General features: G+C 40.7%; 1 protein-coding gene across 3 annotated transcripts in view; it reads right to left on the reverse strand.

The window, feature by feature from the left end:
• The window catches only part of SMG1 (SMG1 nonsense mediated mRNA decay associated PI3K related kinase), a 97,509-nt gene extending 76,592 nt beyond the window's left edge, over positions 1-20,917 (reverse strand). For 2 of the 3 annotated variants that reach the window (XM_043455937.1, XM_043455938.1), the window contains exon 1: positions 20,216-20,917. In XM_043455937.1, coding sequence (XP_043311872.1) covers positions 20,216-20,301 — 86 coding nt within the window. In that variant the 5' untranslated portion in view covers positions 20,302-20,917. The remainder of the gene's footprint in view (positions 1-20,215) is intronic. The other variant, XM_043455940.1, reaches the window with a different exon arrangement.
• Positions 20,918-22,787: the final 1,870 nt, after the last annotated feature.

The following is a 22,787-nucleotide window of genomic DNA, read 5'->3' on the forward strand; positions in this document are numbered from 1 at the left end:
ACTGCAGCCTACCAGGCTCCTCCGTCCATGGGATTTTCCAGGCAAGTGTACTGGAGTGGGGTGCCATTGCCTTCCCCTATAGGATGTTATACTCTGTATTTCTTCCTACCTCTCCACTTCTGCTTTTTCAGGCACCTTTGAAGACTTACTCAGCCTCTTCTACCAAACCACTAAGCCTTGGAGTTTCTCAAAGCTTGACCATAGGCCTTTTATTCATCTCTTCTGCAAACTATGCTGATGGCAATACTTATCACCTGTATGACATAGACTCCCAAATCTAGGCCTCCATCAAAGACGTGCACTCTGAGATCCAGACCTACATACCCAAGTATTTAACAACAACAACAAAAAGCACTTTTAATGTTCTAATGCCTCAAACACAACAACTGGCTCCTTTCTCCCCAGAACTCCCACTTTAATAACGGTGGGCATTTTCCAACAAATGGCACTATTTGGTCAGACAGACATATTATGCTGGTGCAAAAGAAATTGCAGTTTTATACTGCTGAACGTGGCCATTTGATATTAGAACACTTTCTTAAATGTGGTTATGTTATACATCATTTTAATGCACATTTCTCGCTTTATGTTTTTTTGCTAATGACTTATTACTAGCTGTTTCAGTAAAGTTCAGTTGTTCAGTCGTGTCTGACTCTTTCCGACCCCATGGACTGCAGCACACCAGGCTTCCCAGTCCATCAACAACTCCCGAAGCTTGCTCAAACTCATGTCCATCAAGTCGGTGATGCCATCCACTCATCTCATCCTGTCGTCCCCTTCTCCTCCTGCCTTCAGTCTTTCCCAGCATCAGGGTCTTTTCCAGTGAGTCAGTACTTCGCATCAGGTAGCCAAAGTTTATACTTTCATCAGGTGGCCAATCAGGTGGCCAAAGTAGACTCAAACTAGCTGTTTATATTTATTTTTAGACTAGGGAAATAATGTTAGACAAAAAGCAAATCCAAGTGATTTTCTTATTCGAGTTCAAAATGTGCCATAAAGCAGCGGAGGCATCCCAACATCAATAACACATTTGGCCCAGGAACTGCTAATGAATATACAGTGCAGCAGTGGTTCAAGAAGTTTTGCAAAGGAGACTAGAGTCTTGAAGATGAGGAGTGCAGTGGCCAGCCACCAGAAGTTGACAATGACCCATTGAGAAGATCATCAAAACTGATCCTCTTACAACTACACAAGAAGTTGCCAAAGAACTCAACATCAACCATCCTAACGTCATTTGGCATTTGAAGCAAATTGGAAAGGTGAAAAAGCTCAGTAAGTGGGTGTCGCATGAGCTGACCAAAAATAAAAAAAACTGTCAGTTTGAAGTGTCATCTTTTATTCTACGCAACAACAAAGAACCATTTCTCGATCGGGCTGGGACATGTGATGCAAGGTGGATTTTATATGACAACCAGCAATGACTAGCTTAGTGGCTGAACCAAGAGAAAGCTCCAAAGCACTTTCCAAAGCCAAACATACACCAAAAACTGTCATGGTCACTGCTTGGTGGTCTGCTGCCAGTATGATCCACTACAGTTTTCTGAATCCCAGGGAAACCATTACATCTGAGAGTAAGCTCAGCAAACTGATGAGATGCACCAAATACCGCAACGCCTGCAGCCAGCATCGGTCAACAGAAAGGATCCACTTCTTCTCCACAACATCTGACCACGTGTTGCACAACCAACGCTTCAAAAGCTGAACAAATAAGGCTACGAAGTTTTGCCTCATCCACCATCTTCACCTAACCTCTCACCAACCAACTACCACTTTCTTCAAGCATCTCAACAACTTTTTGCAGGGAAAATGTTTCCACAACCAGCAGGAGGCAGAAAATACTTTCCAAGAGTTCATCAAATCCCAAATTTTTACACTACAGGAATAAACAAACTCATTTCTCATTGGCAAAAATGTGTTGATTGCAATGGTTCCTATTTTGGTAAATAAAGATGTGTTTGAGTCTAGTTTAAATGATTTAAAATTCATAATCTGCAACTGTAATTACGTTTACACCTACCTAATAGTATGTTTTCCACCTCTAGTTCTCACCTCTATTCCATTTCTCCGCACACTGCAACAAAAACAATTCTAATAAAACACAAATGTGATGTCCTCCCACTGCCATTATCATCTTCTGGCCCTTACTTCCCTTTTCAGCTAACTCTCCACACTCCTGTAATCCTTTTACATTCTGTGCCCCATCCATCCCATTCTTTCAGTGCCCCAGTCACCTTGCTAAGCCTGTCTGCATGGAACAGCCTTCTCCTTGGCCCTCATTAATCTTTCAATGTCCTTTAAGCTTTAGCTTTCCTTTGCAAAGTTTCTGATTCCCCTGAGACTGACTAGGAATCCCTGTTACATAAGTATTACCCGAAACTTAACAGTTCCTTAACTCTTACACCAACGGAGAAGCTTATTTAACTGTGTACTGCCAGGAGACTGTAAAGTCCAGAAGGGCAGGAGCCTGTCAGTGTTGCTTATCACTGTATTCCCATTGCCCAGAAAGCAAAAAGTTATTTCCTATGGCTGCCTCTTCGCACAATCGAGGCCCTTCTCTTTACTCTAGAATGCAGTCCCCTAATTTAACCCAACACTAATTTTTCTTCAAGATTCAACCTAGAACCCATACTCCCTCTCCCATATGTTCTATTAAAAATCAACAATGTTTTCTTGGTTATTTTCTACAAGAGCACTTAACAGTAATAACTCCAAAAGATGAACTAAATAAGATAGTTCCAACTCCCTAAGAATTTACAATCTAGAAAGAAAAGAACTGTTAGTATAAATTCCAATTAGGAATATAAAATGTTCTGTGATTTCAGGGCAAAAAAGAAATCCTATGATTCAGTACCTTCTTTAAACTTTAAACTTACTTTAAACTTTTACTCTCAGAGAGAGTACCACACTAGCTTGCACTTTAGTAGTTCTATACTAGCTTCAATTTGTTCACTAGTTTGAGATGTCAGCATTGAAGGCAGATGTACTATATTATCTAACACCACACACGTTTCACAGGGAAAGGAGAACAGCATGATGCTGCAAGGAGAGTGGAGGGAAACTAGATGACGACCTTGGATCAAAATCCATTATGCTCATTTAAGTAAAAACTTTGTCTTGTAACACAAAAAAGAACCCAGTAATAGAAAAGGGATGGATTCTGTAGTACATTTAAATGAATTCTGAGTTTTTTAAACCTACTTAATATGCATATTACAAGTCTCTTTTTTTTGCAAAGGATACTATCAAGTGAAAAGACCACTCACAAAACCAGAGAAAATACTTGCAAATCATGTATCTCTTAAGAGTCTAGTATATAAAGAACTCCTATAACTAAGCAAGAAAACAATCAAATTTAAAAATGGGCAAAAGATCTGGATACATTTCTCCAAAGATATACATATGGCCAATTAGCACATGAAAAGTTGCTCAACTTCACTGGCAAAAGGGTGCTAAATCACTTCAGTTGTGTCCAACTCTTTGTGACCCTACGGATGGTAGACCACCAGGCTTGAGATTTCCCAGGCAAGAACACTGGAGTGGGTTGCCATTCCCTTCTCCAGGGGATCTTCCTGACCCAGGGATCGAATCCTCTTATGTCTCCTGCATCGGCAAGTTGGTTCTTTAACACTAGCGCCACCTGGAGGAAAATGCAAATCAAAACCACAAAGAGAAAGCACCCATTAGAAGAGTCAAAAAATTTGTTAATGGTAAATAACTAAAGTTGTGAGAGGTGGAAAATTTGGAGCCCTCATACATTACTTATGAGAATGTAAAATGCTAGAACCCACTTCAGAAACAGTTCAGCATTTCCTCAAAAAGTTAAACAGAGAAATACCACATGATTCAGCAAATCGACTCCAACTGACTCCCAAGTATATGCCCCAAAGAACTGAAAACAAAGTATTCAAACAAAAACTTATACATCAATGTCCACCACAATACTATTTAAAGTAGCAAAAAGGCAGAAACTCAAATACAGATCAAACAATGAATGTATAAACAAAATGTGTAAATCTATACAATGGAAGATTACTCAGCCATACCTACTACAACATGGATGACCCTTGAAAATGTTATACTAAGTCAAAGAGGTCTGACACAATAGGCTACATATTACATGATCCCATTTATATGACATGCCCAGAACAGAAAAATCTATAAAGAAAGTAGATTTATGGTTGCAAGGGGGTGGGAAGAGGGGAAAACTGGGAGTGACTGCTTAATTGGTACTGGATTTCGATCTGGGATGACAAGAAGCTCTGGAACTAGGTGTTGGTCACGGCTGCACACACTGTGAATGTACTTAATACCACTGAATTGTAAAATGGTAAATTTTATGTGTATTTTACTACAATTTTTCCAAAATTTATTTATAACATTCTTGAAAAGACAAAATTATAGGGGAGAAAAAAAAGACCAGTCGTTACCAAGGACTAGGAAAAGCTGACTACAAAAGAGAACAAGGAAACTTGGGGGTGTGGGGTGAAGGGGATGATGGAACTATTGATAGCTTAACTGTGGTGATCATTTTTTTTATTTTCTTTACATATTTCTTTACAGTAAAGATATAAAAATAAGTAAAGACCATCAGGCTTCCCAGGTGGCACAGTGGTAAAGAATCCACCTGCCAATGCAGGAGATTAAAGAGATGTGGGTTTGATCCCTGGGTTGGGAAGATCCCCTGGAGGAGGAAACAGCAACCCACTCCAGTATCCTTGCCTGGAAAATTCCACAGACAGAGGAGCCTGGTAGGCTCCAGTCCATGGGGTCACACAGAGTCGGACACCACTAAGCACACAAAAGGCCATTGATTTTTAATAATTTGATATTTCATATTTTACACTGCCTACCAAATTTAATAGTCCTTTTCAATGGAAAAGCAAAAATGTAACACTGGATACTCTCCAGTGAAATCAAAGACTGTTAGTGTCTGAATTTACCAAACGGTAAAGAATTTACCAGATTCTTTTACCACTGTGTCACCTGGGAAGCCCAATGGTCTTTTACTTATTTCTACACCTTTACTGTAAAGAAATACACTATTTCCTTTATGTTTGACTTATTGAAATATAATTTACATGCCCTAGAGTTCTTTTGAGTTTTGAGGAATGCAGATACTATTTAGCACTAACTAAACTTCACTTAGTGTCTGAACTTTAAGCTTGGGAAGAATTAACCTAGGCAGGGTACAGAAAGAAACCTACTCATATTGCCTACTCATTTTCAAAAAATTTTAAAGAATCAAAGCACTCAGTTCAGTCACTCAGTTGTGCCAGACTCTCTGCGACCCCATGGACTGCAGCATGCCAGGCTTCCCTGTCCATCACCAACTCCCAGAGCTTGCTCAAACTTATCTCCATCAAGTCAGTTACGCCATCCAACCATCTCATCCTCTGTCGTCCCCTTCTCCTCCTTCTTTCAATCTTTCCCAGCATCAGGGTCTTTTCCAATGAGTCAGTTCTTCTCATCAGGTGGCTAAAGTACTGGAGTTTCAGCTTCAGCATCAGTCCTTCCAATGAATATTCAGGACTGATTTCCTTAAGGATTGACTGGTTTGATCTCCTTGCAGTCCAAGAGACTCTCAAGAGTCTTCTCCAACACCACAGTTCAAAGCATCAATTTTTGACACAAGCGTCAAACCACTATGGCTAGCAAAATCAGAAAAATCACTGCTTGAGAGGCAGGCAATCCACTTCTAATCTTTATGTATGTTAAGTATTATGTACTTCATCTGGCATAAATTCATATCTTACTAGGCGTTAAGAATACTGCTATCTATAAAATCTGGTATGCTTTTAATCTTCAATACAAATATGAATTCAATTCTTAGTATTTAACAAAAAAAAATTTGTTAATGCTAAATAATTGTTCACCTGAAGGCTCCCAAATCTAAAGCACCACATTAATTTGACTTACTCTCCTCCGAAGTTTATTTTTAACACAAGTTGGTTTACAGCCTTAAATAAAACTCTGCTTCAGCTACCATTTTTGCATTGCTTATCTTCCTCTTTTGTCAGCAAGTCCTGGAAGTACTTTAGAAATATCCCATTCAGTCTGGGAAATTGCCAAAATTGAAAGGAAATCTCTTACTCCATGACCTCCCTAGTAGAATAGGACAGAAAGACTGAAAGTCTACAAAGAAACATGTCCCACCCCCTCATCCCCACCCAAACTCTCCAACTAAATGCCAAACATAACCCCTGAGGACAGAGAAGATTAAGGATCACTGGAGAAGGAAAAGGCAGCCCACTCCAGTATTCTTGCCTGGAGAATTCCCATGGACAGAGGAGCCTGGCAGGCTACAGTCCATGGGGTCGCAAGAATTGGGACACGACTTAGCGACACCACCACCATCAAGAGATAAACACTAAAGGAATCCTAAAAGGAAAAGTCTTGAAACCAGATTGGGACTCCAATCAATGAAAAGACAGTGTTTTATAAGAAATGTGTGAAACCATCTTTAAAAAGACCTGAAAACTGAGGTTGGGGGAGGGGTGAGCAAAGTATAAACAAATCATTTTTTTTCTTTTTACAGGTCAAGAAAAATGATGTGGTTGCCAAAAATCTCTCATAACACATTAAGAAAACATGGTTCCGTTCAGTCGCTCAGTCGTGTCCAACTCTTTGCAACCCCAGGGACTGCAGCACACCGGTCTTCCCTGTCCATCATCAACTCCCGAAGTCTACCCAAACTCCTGTCCATTGAGTCGGTGATGCCATCCAACCACCTCATCCTCTGTTGTCCCCTTCTCCTCCTGCCTTCAATCTCCCAGCATCAGAGTTTTTTCCAATGAGTCGGTACTTCGCATCAGGTGGCCAAAGTATTGGAGTTTCAGCTCCAGCATCAGTCCTTCCAATGAATATTCAGGACTGATTTCCTTTAGGATGGACTGGTTGGATCTCCTGGCAGTCCAAGGGACTCTCAAGAGTCTTCTCCAACACCACAGTTCAAAAGTATCAATTCTTCTGCACTCAGCTTCCTGTATAGTCCAACTCTCACATCCATACGTGACTACTGGAAAAACTTGACTAGAGGACCTTTGTTGGCAAAGTCATGTCTCTGCTTTTAAGAAAACATAAATATTATGCAATTCAACAAAGATTTTTTTTTTCCAAGAGGGTATTAAATCTTTTGTTGATTACACATGATAATGGATGATACACAAGCTTCATTCCCATCTATAACTTTTATCTGGTACCATAATTCAATTTAGATATATTGCATAGGATGTGCCAACAATTATTAATAACCAAAAAAAAAAAAAAAAAAACCTCCATGACTTTGCATGGGTGACCCTTTTAATGGTGAACTCCAGGTCACAACACAGTAACTGTCAGTTCAACTACACCAAGGTTCTGAAGACAACAGCTTCTCCACCAAGCAGGTTGTAAATAAATTTCAAATGGAACCTGGCATCACCCTGAAGGAATTCTAACTTCACACTGTTGGGGTAGTTTACCAAAATGGCTTCAGAGTAGACTAACTTTACACAGCACATTTAAAAAAAAAAGACATTTATTCAGCCTCATGATCAGACTATTACATTTAGCAATCAACAGCATGGGTGCAAAAAAAAAAATCTACAGTAAAACCCTTTTCAACAAAGGTATTTTTAAAGAAAACTATTATCGAGTTAGGCTCTACTGCCATAATGGTATGGTATACTCTACAAGTCCTGGGCATAGTCGATGATTTGGGCAACAAAATAGCAATATTCTAACATGCACCCCTTAACACTTATCACATATCTCAAATATAGTAGCAAGCATGGAAAAAACACTGAATTTCATATTCCACACATGATTTTCAACAAAGACATTACCAGAAATATCTTTAGGGTATTCTCAAATTAGACACATGACCCCCACTTCAACCCTCTTAAAAAATAAATACACCTAAGAGAAACCTTAGGTGTATTAACTTATATGCAGATTATATCACGAGAAACGCTGGGCTGGAAGAAGCACAAGCTGGAATCAAGATTGCCGGGAGAAATATCAATCACCTCAGATATGCAGATGACACCACCCTTATGGCAGATAGTGAAGAGGAAATAAAGAGCCTCTTGATGAAAGTGAAAGAGGAGAGTGAAAAAGTTGGCTTAAAGCTCAACATTCAGAAAACTAAGATCATGGCATCTGGTCCTATCACTTCATGGGAAACAGATGGGGACACAGTGGAAACAGTGTCAGACTTTATTTTTGGGGGCTCCAAAATCACTGCAGATGGTGACTGCATCCATGATATTAAAAGACACTTACTCCTTGGAAGGAAAGGAGTAGACAACCTAGACAGCATATTAAAAAGCAGAGACATTACTTTGCCAACAAAGGTCCGGCTGATCAAGGCTATGGTTTTTCCAGTGGTCACGTATGGATGTGAGAGTTGGACTGTGAAGAAAGCTGAGCGCCGAAGAATTGATGATTTTGAACTGTGGTGTTGGAGAAGACTCTTGAGAGTCCCTTGGACTGCAAGGAGATCCAACCAGTCCATCCTAAAGGAGATCAGTCCTGGGTGTTCATTGGAAGGATTGATGCTGAAGCTGAAACTCCAATACTGTGGCCACCTCATGCGAAGAGCTGACTTGTTGGAAAAGACCCTGATGCTGGGACGGATTGGGGGCAGGAGGAAAAGGGGACGACAGAGGATGAGATGGCTAGATGGCATCACCAACTCGATGGACATGAGTTTGACTAAACTCCGGGAGTTGGTGATGGACAGGGAGGCCTGGCGTGCTGCTATTCGTGGAGTCGCAAGGAGTCGGGCAAGACTTAGCGACTGAACTGAACTGAAGAGAAACCTAAACTCCTTGGTTTTACTTTTAATTTTACCAACACAACTACACTAAGACAGCAGCTGGATTTTTAAATGGATCCTGATTCCTTCCAACATCTCCAGTAACTCCTCTAGGACCTATCGTGTTAGGTATCCTGGGGTAGGAAATACACTATTAACACCAAATTGGTGAAGAAACATACTACCTGTAATCAGTGCTAAAATATGTACGGTAAACCCTCCTAACTAAGCACTGGAACTTCTTTTTCAGAGCTGTTCCTGAAATAGCCACATCCTCTCCTTTGTTGTTCAGTCGCTCAGCTGTGTCCGACTCTTTGTGACCCCATGGACTGCAGCACACCAGGCTTCCCTGTCCTTCACCATCCCCCAGAGCTTGCTCAAACTCATGTCCAGTGAGTCAGTGATGCCATCCAACCATCTCATCCTCTGTCATCCCCTTCTCCTGCCTTCAGTCTTTCCCAGCATCAGGGTCTTTTCCAATGAGTCAGCTCTTTACATCGGGTGGCCAAAGTATTAGCGCTTCAGTATCAGTCCTTCCAATGAATATTCAGGACTGATCTCCTTTAGGATTGACTGGTTTGATCTCCTTGCAGTCCAAGGGACTCTCAAGAGTCTTCTCCAACACCACAGTTTAAAAGCATCAATTCTTCAGCGCTCAGCCTTCTTTACGGTCCAACTTCACATCCACACGTGTCTACTGGAAAAACCACAGCTCTGACTAGACGGACCTTTGTCGGTAAAGTAACGTCTCTGCTTTTTAATATGCTGTCTAGGTTTGTCTTCCAAGCTGTCTAGCTTTTCTTCCAAGGAGCTAGTGTCTTTTAATTTCATGGTTGTAATCACCATCTGCAGTGATTCTGGAGCCCAAGAAAATAAAGTCTGCCACTGTTTCCACTGTTTCCCCATCTACTTGCCATGAAGTGATGGGACCGAATGCCATATTCTTAGCTTTTTGAATGCTGAGTGTTAAGTTTAAGTATCCTCCCCCACTTAAACATAAACAAATAAGGTCTCAGATATATCTCAAAAAACATGGACTCCTAAATCAAATAATTAGAAAAGGAAGATACTTTTCACAAAAGCCACATTATTCTTTCAAGTGTAGAAACATTTATTAAATGAAGTCAGTTTGGGGTAGTTACTGAAACATACTAGTAAGCAGCAATCCAGAGCCAGGAAACACTGCTCCCCCTGTGCTCAGCAGTGGCCAGAAATACACTGAAGTGTTTAAAGTAGCCATAAATTCATTGAGAAAGCTATGAAACAGTTCAAAATCATCACTTAAGCCACTTTAAACTCAAAAGGCCTATACAAACTCAAAAAACCTATACAAACTCAAAAAGCCTATATAAACCCTATCTTTTTCTTCTAGTACATTTTACACTTAACATACATGTATCCAGTTGATTTAAGTAGTATAAAATAAAAACCTTACAATGAAAGAAAAAAATCAGTTTCTAGATATGAAGTTCCTTAGGAGAGAGCATTGATCCATTTTGAATAAATTTACAGTCCACAATTTAAAACAGTACCCAAATTTGATGATAGCTTAATACAGTATATACATTATATAATGATACAAAATTTCACTAATTTGTATCTGTTTAGATGATATATATGGTTCTTTTTTTTAAAACATACTTCAACCTATTACACAGGCAGAGTCAACCCTTTCCATGATTCCATGATTTCCCCACTCCCTTTAAAACATACATACATACATATTAGAATAGGGGAGAGAAACACAATGCAGCATTCAACTGATGTTCTTATAAGAATTAATTATTAAATTCCAACTGTATAATGAAAGTTAAGCAAGGTACAAACTACCTTCTAACCTACCCCATCTGTATTTAATTCCACTGCACCTTCCCTACAATAAAGGCAGTCATGAAGATTAGATTATTTTTGCTGGTCCACAATTTCAACTGGTATTAAATTCTAAGAGTGTGACTTATAAGATATAGAGAAAAACAACAAATTTAACAATTATATGAGCTTCCAGTCATATATCCTCTGAGAGACTTGACATAAATGCCTTTTATGAAATTTTTATAAGTAACTACACACACATATACACATTGTGGTACTTAAAGAGTATTAGAAGAGAAAAATGAAATTTGAACTTGAGTCTAGGTACATGTACGTAGTCAATTCTGAAACTCTTTGAGGAAGAGATAAAAGAGTGATGTTCTTTAAAATTCCTAATTTGATTCAAATGTGGCAACGTAAGTATCATTTGTATAGCACTTGTTAGTTTTGAAAGTAATTTCCCAAACTTTATCTTTAACCCACACAACCCTATTTTAGGAAAAGCAAGAACTACCTCCTGAGGGACAGCTGGTAACGTCAGTACAAAAGACCTCTATCTTCTCACGCTTAGTACACTGCTGTTTTCATGACACCAATCTCTCAAGACAAATATATGTAAAGAAAAAAGAACTAAAAATGCACACATTCTTAAAAACAAATATATCTCAGAGAAGCATCTAAAACACTCTCGCTCTATTTTTAACTCCTCCAATGTAACTGTACTAAGACAACAAGTGGATTTTTAAATAGACTAAAAGAGGGGGGAGAAGAGCACTGTGATATAAGTTTTATATCTTCAATGAGATTACAATAAAAACACAGGGAATACTAGCATTATAGAAGCTATGCAAGATAGGGCACTTTAACTAAATAAAAGGACACAATCTTTATTAAGCACAAATTTATCTTTAATTCCAGTATTTTCCAAAAAAGAAACAAAATACCACATATTAAAATGATCTCAATATTTCAAATAAGGCCAATTAATCATTTCTAACAGTCAAAAGTCTAACTCAAGTCCTACAAAAACAACACAAACGGTGTCTCAAGGTAGATTTCTCTACAAACCAGACTAATGAAGACACTAAATCCCAAGTTTCATTACCTTACTTTTGGGAAACCATTTTCATTTTTCTTTACATTTATCAAAAGAATATAAGGATAGCAAGAAAATCAATCTGTTTGGAAAATAAAATCCAGGATGTGCTTTCTTTCTGATTAAATACATATTAATTCATCTTTACCATACTGCGTGATACTGGCAATCATCTCTGAATCTTTTTAGTCATCTAATCAGAAGGGAGTCCCATTATACAGAGGACAGAAAAAAGTCTGACATCTTTCCTCAAATTAATAGATTTTTCTGCTTAATTTCTGACAAATCTCAGGATGTCAATATACACTCTGTCATTAGGGCAATGAGTCTGAATTTTCAGCATTAGAATCAAAGCAAAGAGACTTAGAGATAAAGTGACATAATTCAGACCAGGATTCCAGGGCTCATGTTATCAGGAATATAAACTACGAAGACCTTCAAGAAACAGAAATAGCAAGAGTCATGAGTTGTTTCAAAGAACTAAATATTCCAAGTTGTAAGTTAAAATTCCAATCACACACATACCATATAGACCACATCTTTTAAAATCAGATTAAAATACTAAAAGGAAAATTTTTCAATTAAATTTAAATAAGAGGGAGGTTTTTTAATTCAAAGAACTTCAGCAGTAAAAAAATAAAATTGTTGTCACTGCTGTCAGAGAAAAAACTAAAATATATCACTATATAGTCCAAGACATGCTTACTATTGAAGCCTCCTGACTAATCAGCAGGAAGGTATTAATATAGATAACATCCAAAAATAAATATCTAGTAAATACTAAGCTTAACATTTTTTTTAAATCTGCATAAATATACATATAATTCAGCCACTGCAGAGCCGGCAATAACTTTCTTGTGGACCTATAAGAGCACTGTCAAGGTTCTTTACTGATTAAAAAGGAAAAAAAAGTAATGCCTTTCCTAATTAAAAAAAAAGATATAGCATAATTTAGGAAACTCCATACCAAAAAGCAAATTACAATTCTGATATCAGAAACTCTTTTTTTTTTTTTTTTTGGCCTCCAGGCTTGTGGGATCTTAGTTCCCCCTACCAGTGATCGAACCCAAGCCCCAACTGTGAAAGAGCTGACCCCTAACCACTGAACTGCCAGGAAATTTCCTGGAAACTCCTCTTCTGAAAAAGATTTTAGTAAACACAGAAAGTCTGTAAAAGGTTTTTACATAATAAATATGAGATTCCAGACATACTATGAACAGCAACATTAACTTCCGAGGGAATGATTTCTAACAGGGATACAATCTCCTTTTTTCAAAGGGTATGAAGATTACTATGAAAGAAACTTGTGGATCTTGGAATTTGGGGGTTTCACAGTCATTCCTCAATCAGTAGGCATACAACTGGCAAGAGGTTTGTTTTCTCAGGCATTCTAATGGAAGGCCAAAAGAGGCTCTACCCAGTGCTTAACTTTTTCCTGATTAGACTATTTCAATAATGTATAAACAGATACAACAGATATGGGATAAACTGTCAGTGTGTAAACTAACTTGAAATACGTGCGCAGAGACTTCTCTGGTGGCCCAGTGGCTAAGACTTCCAATGCAGGAGCCCCGTGTTCAACCCCTGACTGGGGTACTAGATTCCACACGCAACAACTAAGATCCAGGACAGCCGAATGAATAAACATGCTTTTTTAATAAATAAATATGCAAAGCATTTCCTCAAGATGGATAAAACTCCATGGCCCTGGTTTGATCTGGCCACCTCAGCCCACTAGAACACTGTCCCTTTGAACTTGTTCCATCAACTTAATGAAGTTGCTGCCTCAGGCTAACCAGGCTATTGTATGAGGAACAGTTTCCCTCAAAATGTCTCCTACTGTAACAGTGTTCTAAGCCCTGAAGTTAACTCTGAACACAAAAATAAACTTGCAGAATTCCATTTTCACATATTTAGATGAGAAAGAACACTCAGATTTAGAGCATTTACTATTTATTGATGCACTAGTAGGGAAGGAGGGATACAGAGGGGAAACTATTATGGAGAAGATACACAAAAAACTCATATAGTGAGTATTATTAGAGAAGTTATTAGAGAAGGCTGCTGCTTCTCACTGAGGGGGTGGCAATTAGGCTGAAACAAGCATGACAACACCCAGGTCAGGCACTCTGAGAAGAACAATCTATGCGGTAGCTACACGCAAGAACAGGACATTCAAAGGCCCTAAATAAGGCAGAAATTAGTCTGGGGAGTGCTTTGGGGCAAGTACACAGAAGCAGCAGAGAAAATAACTCATACTCAGCCCTTGGGGATTTAAACTAGTTGGGGGAACAAAAAAAAAGATTGAAGTGCCTAGCACAGTTAGCTTTCACTGTAGATCTGTAGCAAGATTTGGAAAGGAGTACAGAGGGCAGAGGCAGGGTAAGGATCCCAAGGGAAGCACAATGCTTACATTAGAAAGAGCACGAGAAACAGAGCTACCAACAGCAGGTGCAAGAGGGCACAGAAAGGTTTGTGAACCTGGACCTCACAGGAACAAGTTTAGCCAACAAACTTAGAAGAGTTCCTCTGTGTCCAGGACTCAAATGCCTGAAAAGGTTAATAGTAGATCCATCGGAAACTACTTTCACAAAGCTCTTCAGAGATCCCAAGTTTGTCTATTGCAAAAGAGGAATAACAGAAATATGTTGAAGATGATAAGGTTATCAATCTGCAGAAACCATAAGTTGGTAATAAATTACAAGATAATATTCAAAGATTTCCTTTCTATAATAACTTTAAGGCAAGACCCACGTGTACAGTCTGCCAAGGTTCTGTTTTGGTTTGGTCTGGTGGTGAGGGTGGGACAAGGTGCAGTGGGAAAGGAAGTTATCCAGATGCAAAGTCACTGTGTATCTGTATCTTGATCAGGGTCATGGTTACACAGGTGTATGCATTTGTTAAATTCACCGAATCTACACACGGATAAATTTTTCCTCAAAAAAGTAACAAGTTCAAAAAAGAAGAACTCAAAAAAGAATTCAACTAGGAGAGGAAAAGTACAATCAACTAATACAAGATGGAGCAGAACATAATAAAAACATACATGGTCCAGTGGTTAAGACTCTGCCTTACAATACAGGTGACTAAGACCCCAGGTGCCACAAAGCAACCAAGTCAACGTGCCACAACTAGAGAGCCCCATACCCTGCAACTACTGAGCCCAGGAGCTACAAGTAGACAATCCACGTGCCACAATGGAAGATAACGCATGATGCAAGGAAGATCCTGCATGCCACAACTAAGACCCAATGCAGCCAAATAAATATGTTTTTTAAATGTACACAAACCTGAAACTAATATGCTATACGTCAATCACACCTCAATTTTTTTAAAAACCAAGAAAAACAAATATCTCCATAAAAATTTAAAAGGTTATACTCTATATTAAAAAAAATTAATAAGCTGGAGTATTTCATACAGGAGTGAAATCACAAAATGTCTGCAATCTTCCCTGTTAGACCTCTATACAAGAGAGAATATGTTTTACTTCGTAGTCCCCAACATAAAATGGATTTTAAGAAAACTTTAAGACAACCAAAGACAGGTAACCAAAAAAACAAGGTGAAAAGATACCAAACAAAAGACAGCTTGTGTGCATCCATACAGGGAGGTCCACTGGAAACTGTCTCAGGGATTTACTTTAGGTCTCATTATTAGGATGGGCAGAGAAATGCAAATAAGCAAGTACCAAGCAATGAAGGCAAGAAGCCTAAATTTAAAAGCTGTGAGAACTTAATGTTCACGAAAACATCAACCACACTCCATTTTATGTATATGATCATTCCATATAATGTAAGTGCCCTAACCCGAACTGAATTGTGAGCAGGCAAGTATCACTTTAGTGATCATCCTCAATCAACACCAAATAACAAATGAGGGGCTTTTGCTTTTGAAAATTCCATATATTGAGCTGAATACTTTTGTCTGAATTTAAACTATGAATTATAAACAAAGTATTCAGGTCCTTAACAGTCTATCTAGTGTTCAACTGCCTCCTACTGTGGTTACACTTACACACACACACCCCCCAACAATCCTCAATTATGCCACTTCCATGCGGGTAAAACTTCAACGGCTCCCTAAAGTCTTTCCAAACACATTTCCAATGTGATTCAAGAACCACAATATAGCCCCACTCCAGCTCTTAAGCTTCATTTCTTATTTGTATCACATTTCACAAATACCCCATCCTTCTAACCAATCTGGGAATTTTTTTTTTTTTTTTAACCAAGGACAGCCTGTATTTTGCCATTACCTACCTTCTTCTATTTTTGAGATCCCCTCCAAATTTACTGACAAAATAGAACAGATGAATTTCATGGCCCCACCATTCCCCACTCAACTGTATAGCTTTCCCTCCTCTGACTCTCCAGGTTTTAAACTGGAAATCACATATAAAAAGAATTATATGAAGAATTATATCACAATTAATATCCATATAATGCTCTACCTTTTACAAAGTGCTTTCTTATCTCCCATACCAACCAACATCCTCCTTAACGACAGTGGCTCTATTAGTTATAAAAATCCCTACAGCATCCCTATTTTCTGAAGCAGAATATTGTCACTGAATTAGAATATTTCAGTCTCTGTCTCTTCATATTTAAAAAACCCTTCAGTTATACTCCCATCTTAAAAAAGAACCAACAAAGAAGAGGGGGAAGGGTTCAGTTTAAAGATACAATTATTTCATAAGGAATATATTTTATTCTATAATGAAAAAATAAACTTTTCCCCTAAATTAAACACCCATACATAATCTCTGAAGCTCCTTAATGTCCTTGAAAAAATGTGGTACTGAACTGGCAATCTTTAAATTCTGTCCAACTAAAGCTCTATTTATAGTTGTAAAATGTACTTCACCATATTATGCATCTATGGATATCTGACAGTACAGGTTCATAAAAGGCTGAAACAGACAACTCTAGTATCAAAAATCCAGCTTCTCACAAAGCCAGACATACTAGTTTTTGGCTTTTCCATCTTCACAGGCCTCTTTCCTATCTTCTGGTCTGTGACAATAGAGAATGAAGGTATTTGTACTGTGAGAACTTCAATCTGTCTACATTTTACCAAAAGTGGAAGCTGTTTTTAATATACAGTTTCATCTTGTTAGAACTGTAGAAAGATCTTAAGTTGGAGCACAGTAAGACACCAATATTTATTTGTTAAATAAAGTCTTAAGACTCCCAAGTGTGGAAGTAAAATTATGTGTTTTGGGTTGACCTGAACGCTTCCTCTTATTTGTTGAACTAATCTATATTTGACTCCAATGTCAAATTAATCTTGTCATCTGGAGTATTAAAATGAACAATGTAATTATACACTGAATTTTTCTTTTCCTGGCTGTACCGCAAGGTATGCAGGATCTTAAGTTCCCTGACCAGAGATGGAACCCATGTTCCCTGCAGTGGAAGCCCAGAGTCTTAGCCACTGAACCATGAGAAAAGTCCTATATACACTTAATTTTTAAACAAATCATTCTGATCTCTATCTTGACTGGTATACTTAGAATATTACTTTCCAAAATAAAGTCAAGAAAAGGAGAGACTGGTCAGTGGCAGTAAGACCACTCATTTGCCTAATCCTTCCGAAATGTTAAAGAAGAGTACAGTAAATGAGCCTATAAGCCACAGCTATAAAAATGCTTTCTGCTAAGATGTATGCTTTTAGCAAAGGTGGGCTTGCTCTGTTGCCACATGACACAAGTCTACTCAGCCACCTGGAACACTTCCTGTCAACATGTATGAAGTATCATGTGTGGCCATCACTAACTCAACAGTCAGTTTCCAGACTGACAAACACTGAAAAGAAACCAACCAAAAGTCGCCTTTTTAAAATCCTGCTTTTTAAGAAGCCTAAATTAAAGGAAAGAGAACCAAAAAAATCAGGAGGACTGGCACAGAAAGGCAAATAACTTTTTTAAACCAAAATGATTCTGATGAACCATAAGGAATCTGCTTGCATTTGAAGGTGCTGAGAGAAACGAACCCCCATTTAAACAAGCGGGAAATTGAGCTCCATTCTCTCAGTTAACTGGAGTCTGTCACCTTTCTAAAGTGAAGAGGGAATAGAATAACAACAACCCCAAATTTAACTCATGAAAATTTATGACTTGGCAAACACCTGAGGGTTTTTTTTTTTTTTTTTTTGGCTATTTAACGAAACAACTAGGCAATCGTGCAAAGAAATCAAGTTTTGCTATGGTATATTGTCAGTACTTTTCTGTTCTCTCCTCTGAAAAAGTCAAGTATTTCCAACATCCTAATCAATTCATGGGCTCTCAAGGTGTCTCAGAGGTAAAAAAAGAAAACAAAAAAAAGATACGTCCGCCAATACAGGAGACATGGGTTTGTTCCCTGGGTCAGGAAGATCCCTTGGAAAAGGAAATGGCAACCCACCCCAGTATTCTTGCCTGGGAAATCCAATGGACAGAATAACCTGGCATGGATACAGTCCCTGGGGTCGCAAAGGAGTGGGGAACTAAACAAGAATCAACTGTCACCTAGGCAGTAAGTTCTGAGACTTTGTAACAGAGCACAGCTTCAAAGAATACACAGCCTACCCAACATACAGCCAAGAAATAAAGTATTTAAAAGAAGAAAATATGAATAAAATTAATAACCATGTATATATTCCATAACTATATAAGCCACCCTGCTTCATACCAGTCAAATGAAGCCAGGTGATCTCAACCCATAGCTTTAACTATGCTACTGCATTTATTCAGAGCCACAAGCTACAATTTATTCTTTTCCAGAAACTCTAGGGCTCTTTGTAAATGGCACTTTATTTAGTCCTCTAAAGGGATACTATGTTCATTCTTTTACATATGCTGACCACAGTACTGAAAAATAATGGAAAACCTGTCAAAGACCTCTCAAATGTCAAATCATGCTCATTTATCATGTAGTCAACAGGTGGGAAAAAAAATTAAATTTACACATTACAACAAGCATATAAACAACTAAGAATGTCAATTACAGATTTAAAAAAAAAAAACTAGTGAACTGATTTTATGTGAAGCATGCACAAACCCTAAGTGGCAAAGGAAGAGTAAAACTATGCTTTCCAAACTTGTTTAACTATTTAACATCTCAATTCTAGGCTCAAGTATTAACTTTTAAAGTCACCTGTTCTCAACAGACACAGGATTTGGAAAGGCATATTAAGCAGAATAAGATGTGTACCACTCATTAACCAAAAGATTATTTTTATTTTTCTATCAAGTCTTAAGTGCTACATTCTAACACCTTACTAATTTCCAAACACTGCTGGAATTAAAAGTACCATTAAGAAGCAAAAGTCATCCCAACAACGTGTGTGTCTAACATTTATCTGCCTAGTTCCTGGGTAATCATAACACACGTGTGCTTCAAAATATGAGAGCACAATGAATCAAGGAACCCTAAAATATTACATACGTTTAGGGAGTTCTTCCAGGCACTGGGCGAAGTTCCAATAGTCTATTACAAGCACTTATTCAGTAAGAGAGGTAAGAATAAATCAGTCCTAAATAAGGTACAACTGGCCCATGATTAATCAGAAAGATATGAAAATTACTTTTTTTTTTTTTAAAGTCAATGCTCCTCAAGGAGTTCCCTCGTGGCCTAGTGGTGAGGATTCCCGGCTTTCACTACCCAGGCCCAGGTTCGATGCCTAGTAGAGCAGCTGGGATCCTGCAACCAGCGTGGAGAGGCCAAAAAAAAACAGGGAAAAAAAAACAAAAAGCAGTCGATTTTCCAAATATTCACTTCCAACTAGGCCCCAAACCTTTCTGAAAACATAACAAATTCTCTACTCCTGTAAACGAGTGTCCGCTCAAGTGTCCAGGAATGAACTGCTCTCCGCCCAAATAACTGCCCCTGCACTTCACTCTTCAGTACCAGGGTCGGTCGGTCCCCATTAACACAGTCACAATCTCGTCTCACGCTCCACAACTACCCTGTTGTCAGAGTAAAGACTCGGGAGTGATGGGTTGTGTGTGTGTGTGTTTTAAGATTAACACGTGGGGGGGGGGGGGGTGTCACAATAGAGATCGCTGTTAAGGAAAAATCTTTCACGTGAGGGCTGAGCGGGAGAGGGATCAGGGAAGTTAATGGATAAACAGAGAGGACCCAATACTCTCAGGATCCCTCAAACTCAACGCCCAACTTGAGGGGAAGGTGGTAAGTCAACTCACCCCCACAACCTGGTCCCCCTTCCTTCACCCTCCTGAACCCAATTCCTAGGCAAGTGTCTTCTCCCGGGGCCCCGGGTTCTCGACTCCAGCCCCCAGACTGAAGCGCAGGGAAAGGGGAGGCATTTAGGCCTCGCCTCCCAGCGGCCTTCCTCCCCCGACCGGGGCGGGAGGGGACCCAGGAAGCCGCGCCCGGTTTTCGGTGCGGGGGGGGGCGGGGGGGTGTGGAGAGCCTAGGCCGCGCCTCCCACCCCGGCGGTCCTAGGCCTCGGCCCGCCCGAGGCGGGGCCCGGGGTCGCGGCGGCGGGCTGGGCGCCGGCTCACCTACCTGGGTTGCCAGTCATTCCAGCTCCGCGGGTATTTGGTGCCGCCGCCGCCGCTGCTCAGCCGAGACCCCGGGGCTCTGCGGCTCATTACCTTCCCCGACACGACATGGCCAAGCGCCGCCGCCCGAAGAAGCGCGAGTCGCCGCCCAAACCGGCCGCCGCCGACACTCCGCTCCGGCCCGGGGCTGAGGAGGAAGCCGAGCAGCAGCAGGAGGAGGAGGCGGCGGAGGGCGGGGGAGGCGGACGGCCGTTCCGGGTTCCGCCTGAGCCCGCAGCGCAGGACGAGGAGGCGGGAGTGCCGCGGCGCGAGGGAGGCGGAGGAAGGGGAGGCGACTTCTCTTCCAGGGCCGTCCGCGGCCCGCGACGCCCGGGCCCAGGAGGAGGAGGACAGTGAGGAGGAGGCGGTGGCGACGGCGCCCCACGCTCACACAGCCACGGCTTCCCCGCCTCCCGGCTCCGCCCGCCGCGCCGCCGCTGCCGCACGGCATCCTGGGAAAGAGGGGCGGTGCCGGCGCCCGCCGGTCCAGGGCAGGGGCGGGGCCAGATCAGAAGGGCGGGGCCTGGGGCGGGGCCTGGGGCGGGGCCGGCGCAGCGAGCGGACTGTCCTCCGGCTGCCTGCGCTAGTCGCTGCTCTCCGCGGACCGCGCCGAAGTCCAGCCCCGCCGCGGGGGATCACGGGAGAGGGGATCTCCGCCACCACCCCCACACGCACACCCTTCCACTTACGCCCGGGGAAGCACCTGACCCCCTGAGGGCCGGGCAGTCAGGTGTAAACCGGCAACCAGTCTAGAGCCTGCGGTGCCCTTGAGGGGGTGGGGGGAGCGAGGGGGCGCTCGTGCATACATACACACACGTGCCTTGAGGGTTCACGTGTGTCCACGTTCCTCACCTTCTACGGTAAAAAGTGGAAATTTTTAAAAAGCGGATTGACCTCCATCTACCCTCCCTCTACCTGAAATGTGCCCATAGAGTTCTGACATCTTGACCGTTTCTTCTCATTGCAAAAAAAAAAAAAGTAGAAAAAGCTAATTACTGACAAGCACCAACCCCGATCCCCTGAAAGGTGAAATATGCTCTATCTTCTCACGGTAACACTTGCCCACTTTCCCCAACAAAAAGAGACTGGAGAGTGGGGGTGGGGGGGAGGACACCCTAAGCACTCTCTCCCCCATCGCGACAGTCCTCCCAACAGTCTTCAGTAAATCATTTGATACGTAATGTGAATGCCATGTACAATAAAATTTCAGCAAAGTGCACATCAGACAGGTAACAGGAGTTAAATTTGGGGAGGTTATTCAAATGGATCTTACCCCTGTCTGCACAGAGGGTCTTAACCTATTTTATGTTGCAAGAGAAAAGTGTATATATTGCTTGTGTGATTAAAAATGGTTACCAAACATACTTGAGATTATGAGATATTACTCATCCTCTTTCAACCTTCCACTCCTTCTTTATGCCCACCAACCTCTCAAAAAGTTATGATCCTGCCAGTTTTAGAGGATGGAAAGTTAGATTTTCAAATGCACTTTCTCACCCGCCCCCGCCCCACTTCACCCATCCAGGAAAAAAGAAACTCCTCTGAACTGGGGCTGTTTGACTCAACCCAGAAATTCCCATTAGGTCAGACCTAAGTATGGTCACCCACATGCGTGAAAAAAAATTTTTTTTAATAAAAAACCTGTGTGAAAAGGAATACATCTGGAAATTTGCCCTGGGTTCCCCCATACTTGCTTGAGGAAGGATCCCACTGTTGTAAAAGGGGCCCTACTCAATCCCTGTCCTCAAGGAATTCTGGAAGTAGGGGGTCAGAGAGATAATCTATTCAATATTATTAGAAATAGCTAAAATTGCTGTATTTGCTCAACCTTGCCTCTCTCTACCATCCTGCAACCCTGTCTCACAATCTGACTAAAAAAGCCCCCTCACCCAAAGCCTTTTCTTAATTCTAAATTTTGAGGATTCCTTGTACCTGTTTTCCTCAGATTGTTTTCTTTTTGTGCTTCAGGTGAGTTCCTGCTCTCCTCTCTGGGACTCTCAGACCCCTGAGCAAATGGCTAATGTAGCCAATTAATCATGTTGATTTCCTTCAACAGTTGATTGCAACAGTGGTGCAGTGACCAAATTATGTCAGTGGTTCAAATTCCAAAATGATTTCCAAAAGACTAATCAGTACCTTAGAACCCTGAGAAAAATTTCAGCAGTCCTCTAACCTTTTCAAATTACAGAACACCAGCAGAGTAATTCAAGGGAGGGCTCTGGGATCAAATTCCAGCTCTGTGTAAAAGCTGGGGGGGGGGGGGGGGGGAGGCTGAGTGCCCCAGGTTCTCATCTGTAAACTATAGATGATAATATTAGCACTGACCTCTTCAGGATGTTGAGAGGGTTAACAGCGATCTTGCGTGTAAAGTGCTTTTCACAGTGCCTGCCACTTGGTAAGCAATCAAAAAATGTTAGCTAAAAATCAGATCCTCCACTTCTCTGAAGCACATGGGCTATTTGGATAATATATGACCAGTGAAGAATGAGAAAAAAAAAAAGTAGCTGGCAGGGGTTGTGCCCAGTTGCTCAAACAAT

Source organism: Cervus canadensis, chromosome 32, assembly GCF_019320065.1.
Source record: "Cervus canadensis isolate Bull #8, Minnesota chromosome 32, ASM1932006v1, whole genome shotgun sequence".
Taxonomy (NCBI): Eukaryota; Metazoa; Chordata; class Mammalia; order Artiodactyla; family Cervidae; genus Cervus; species Cervus canadensis.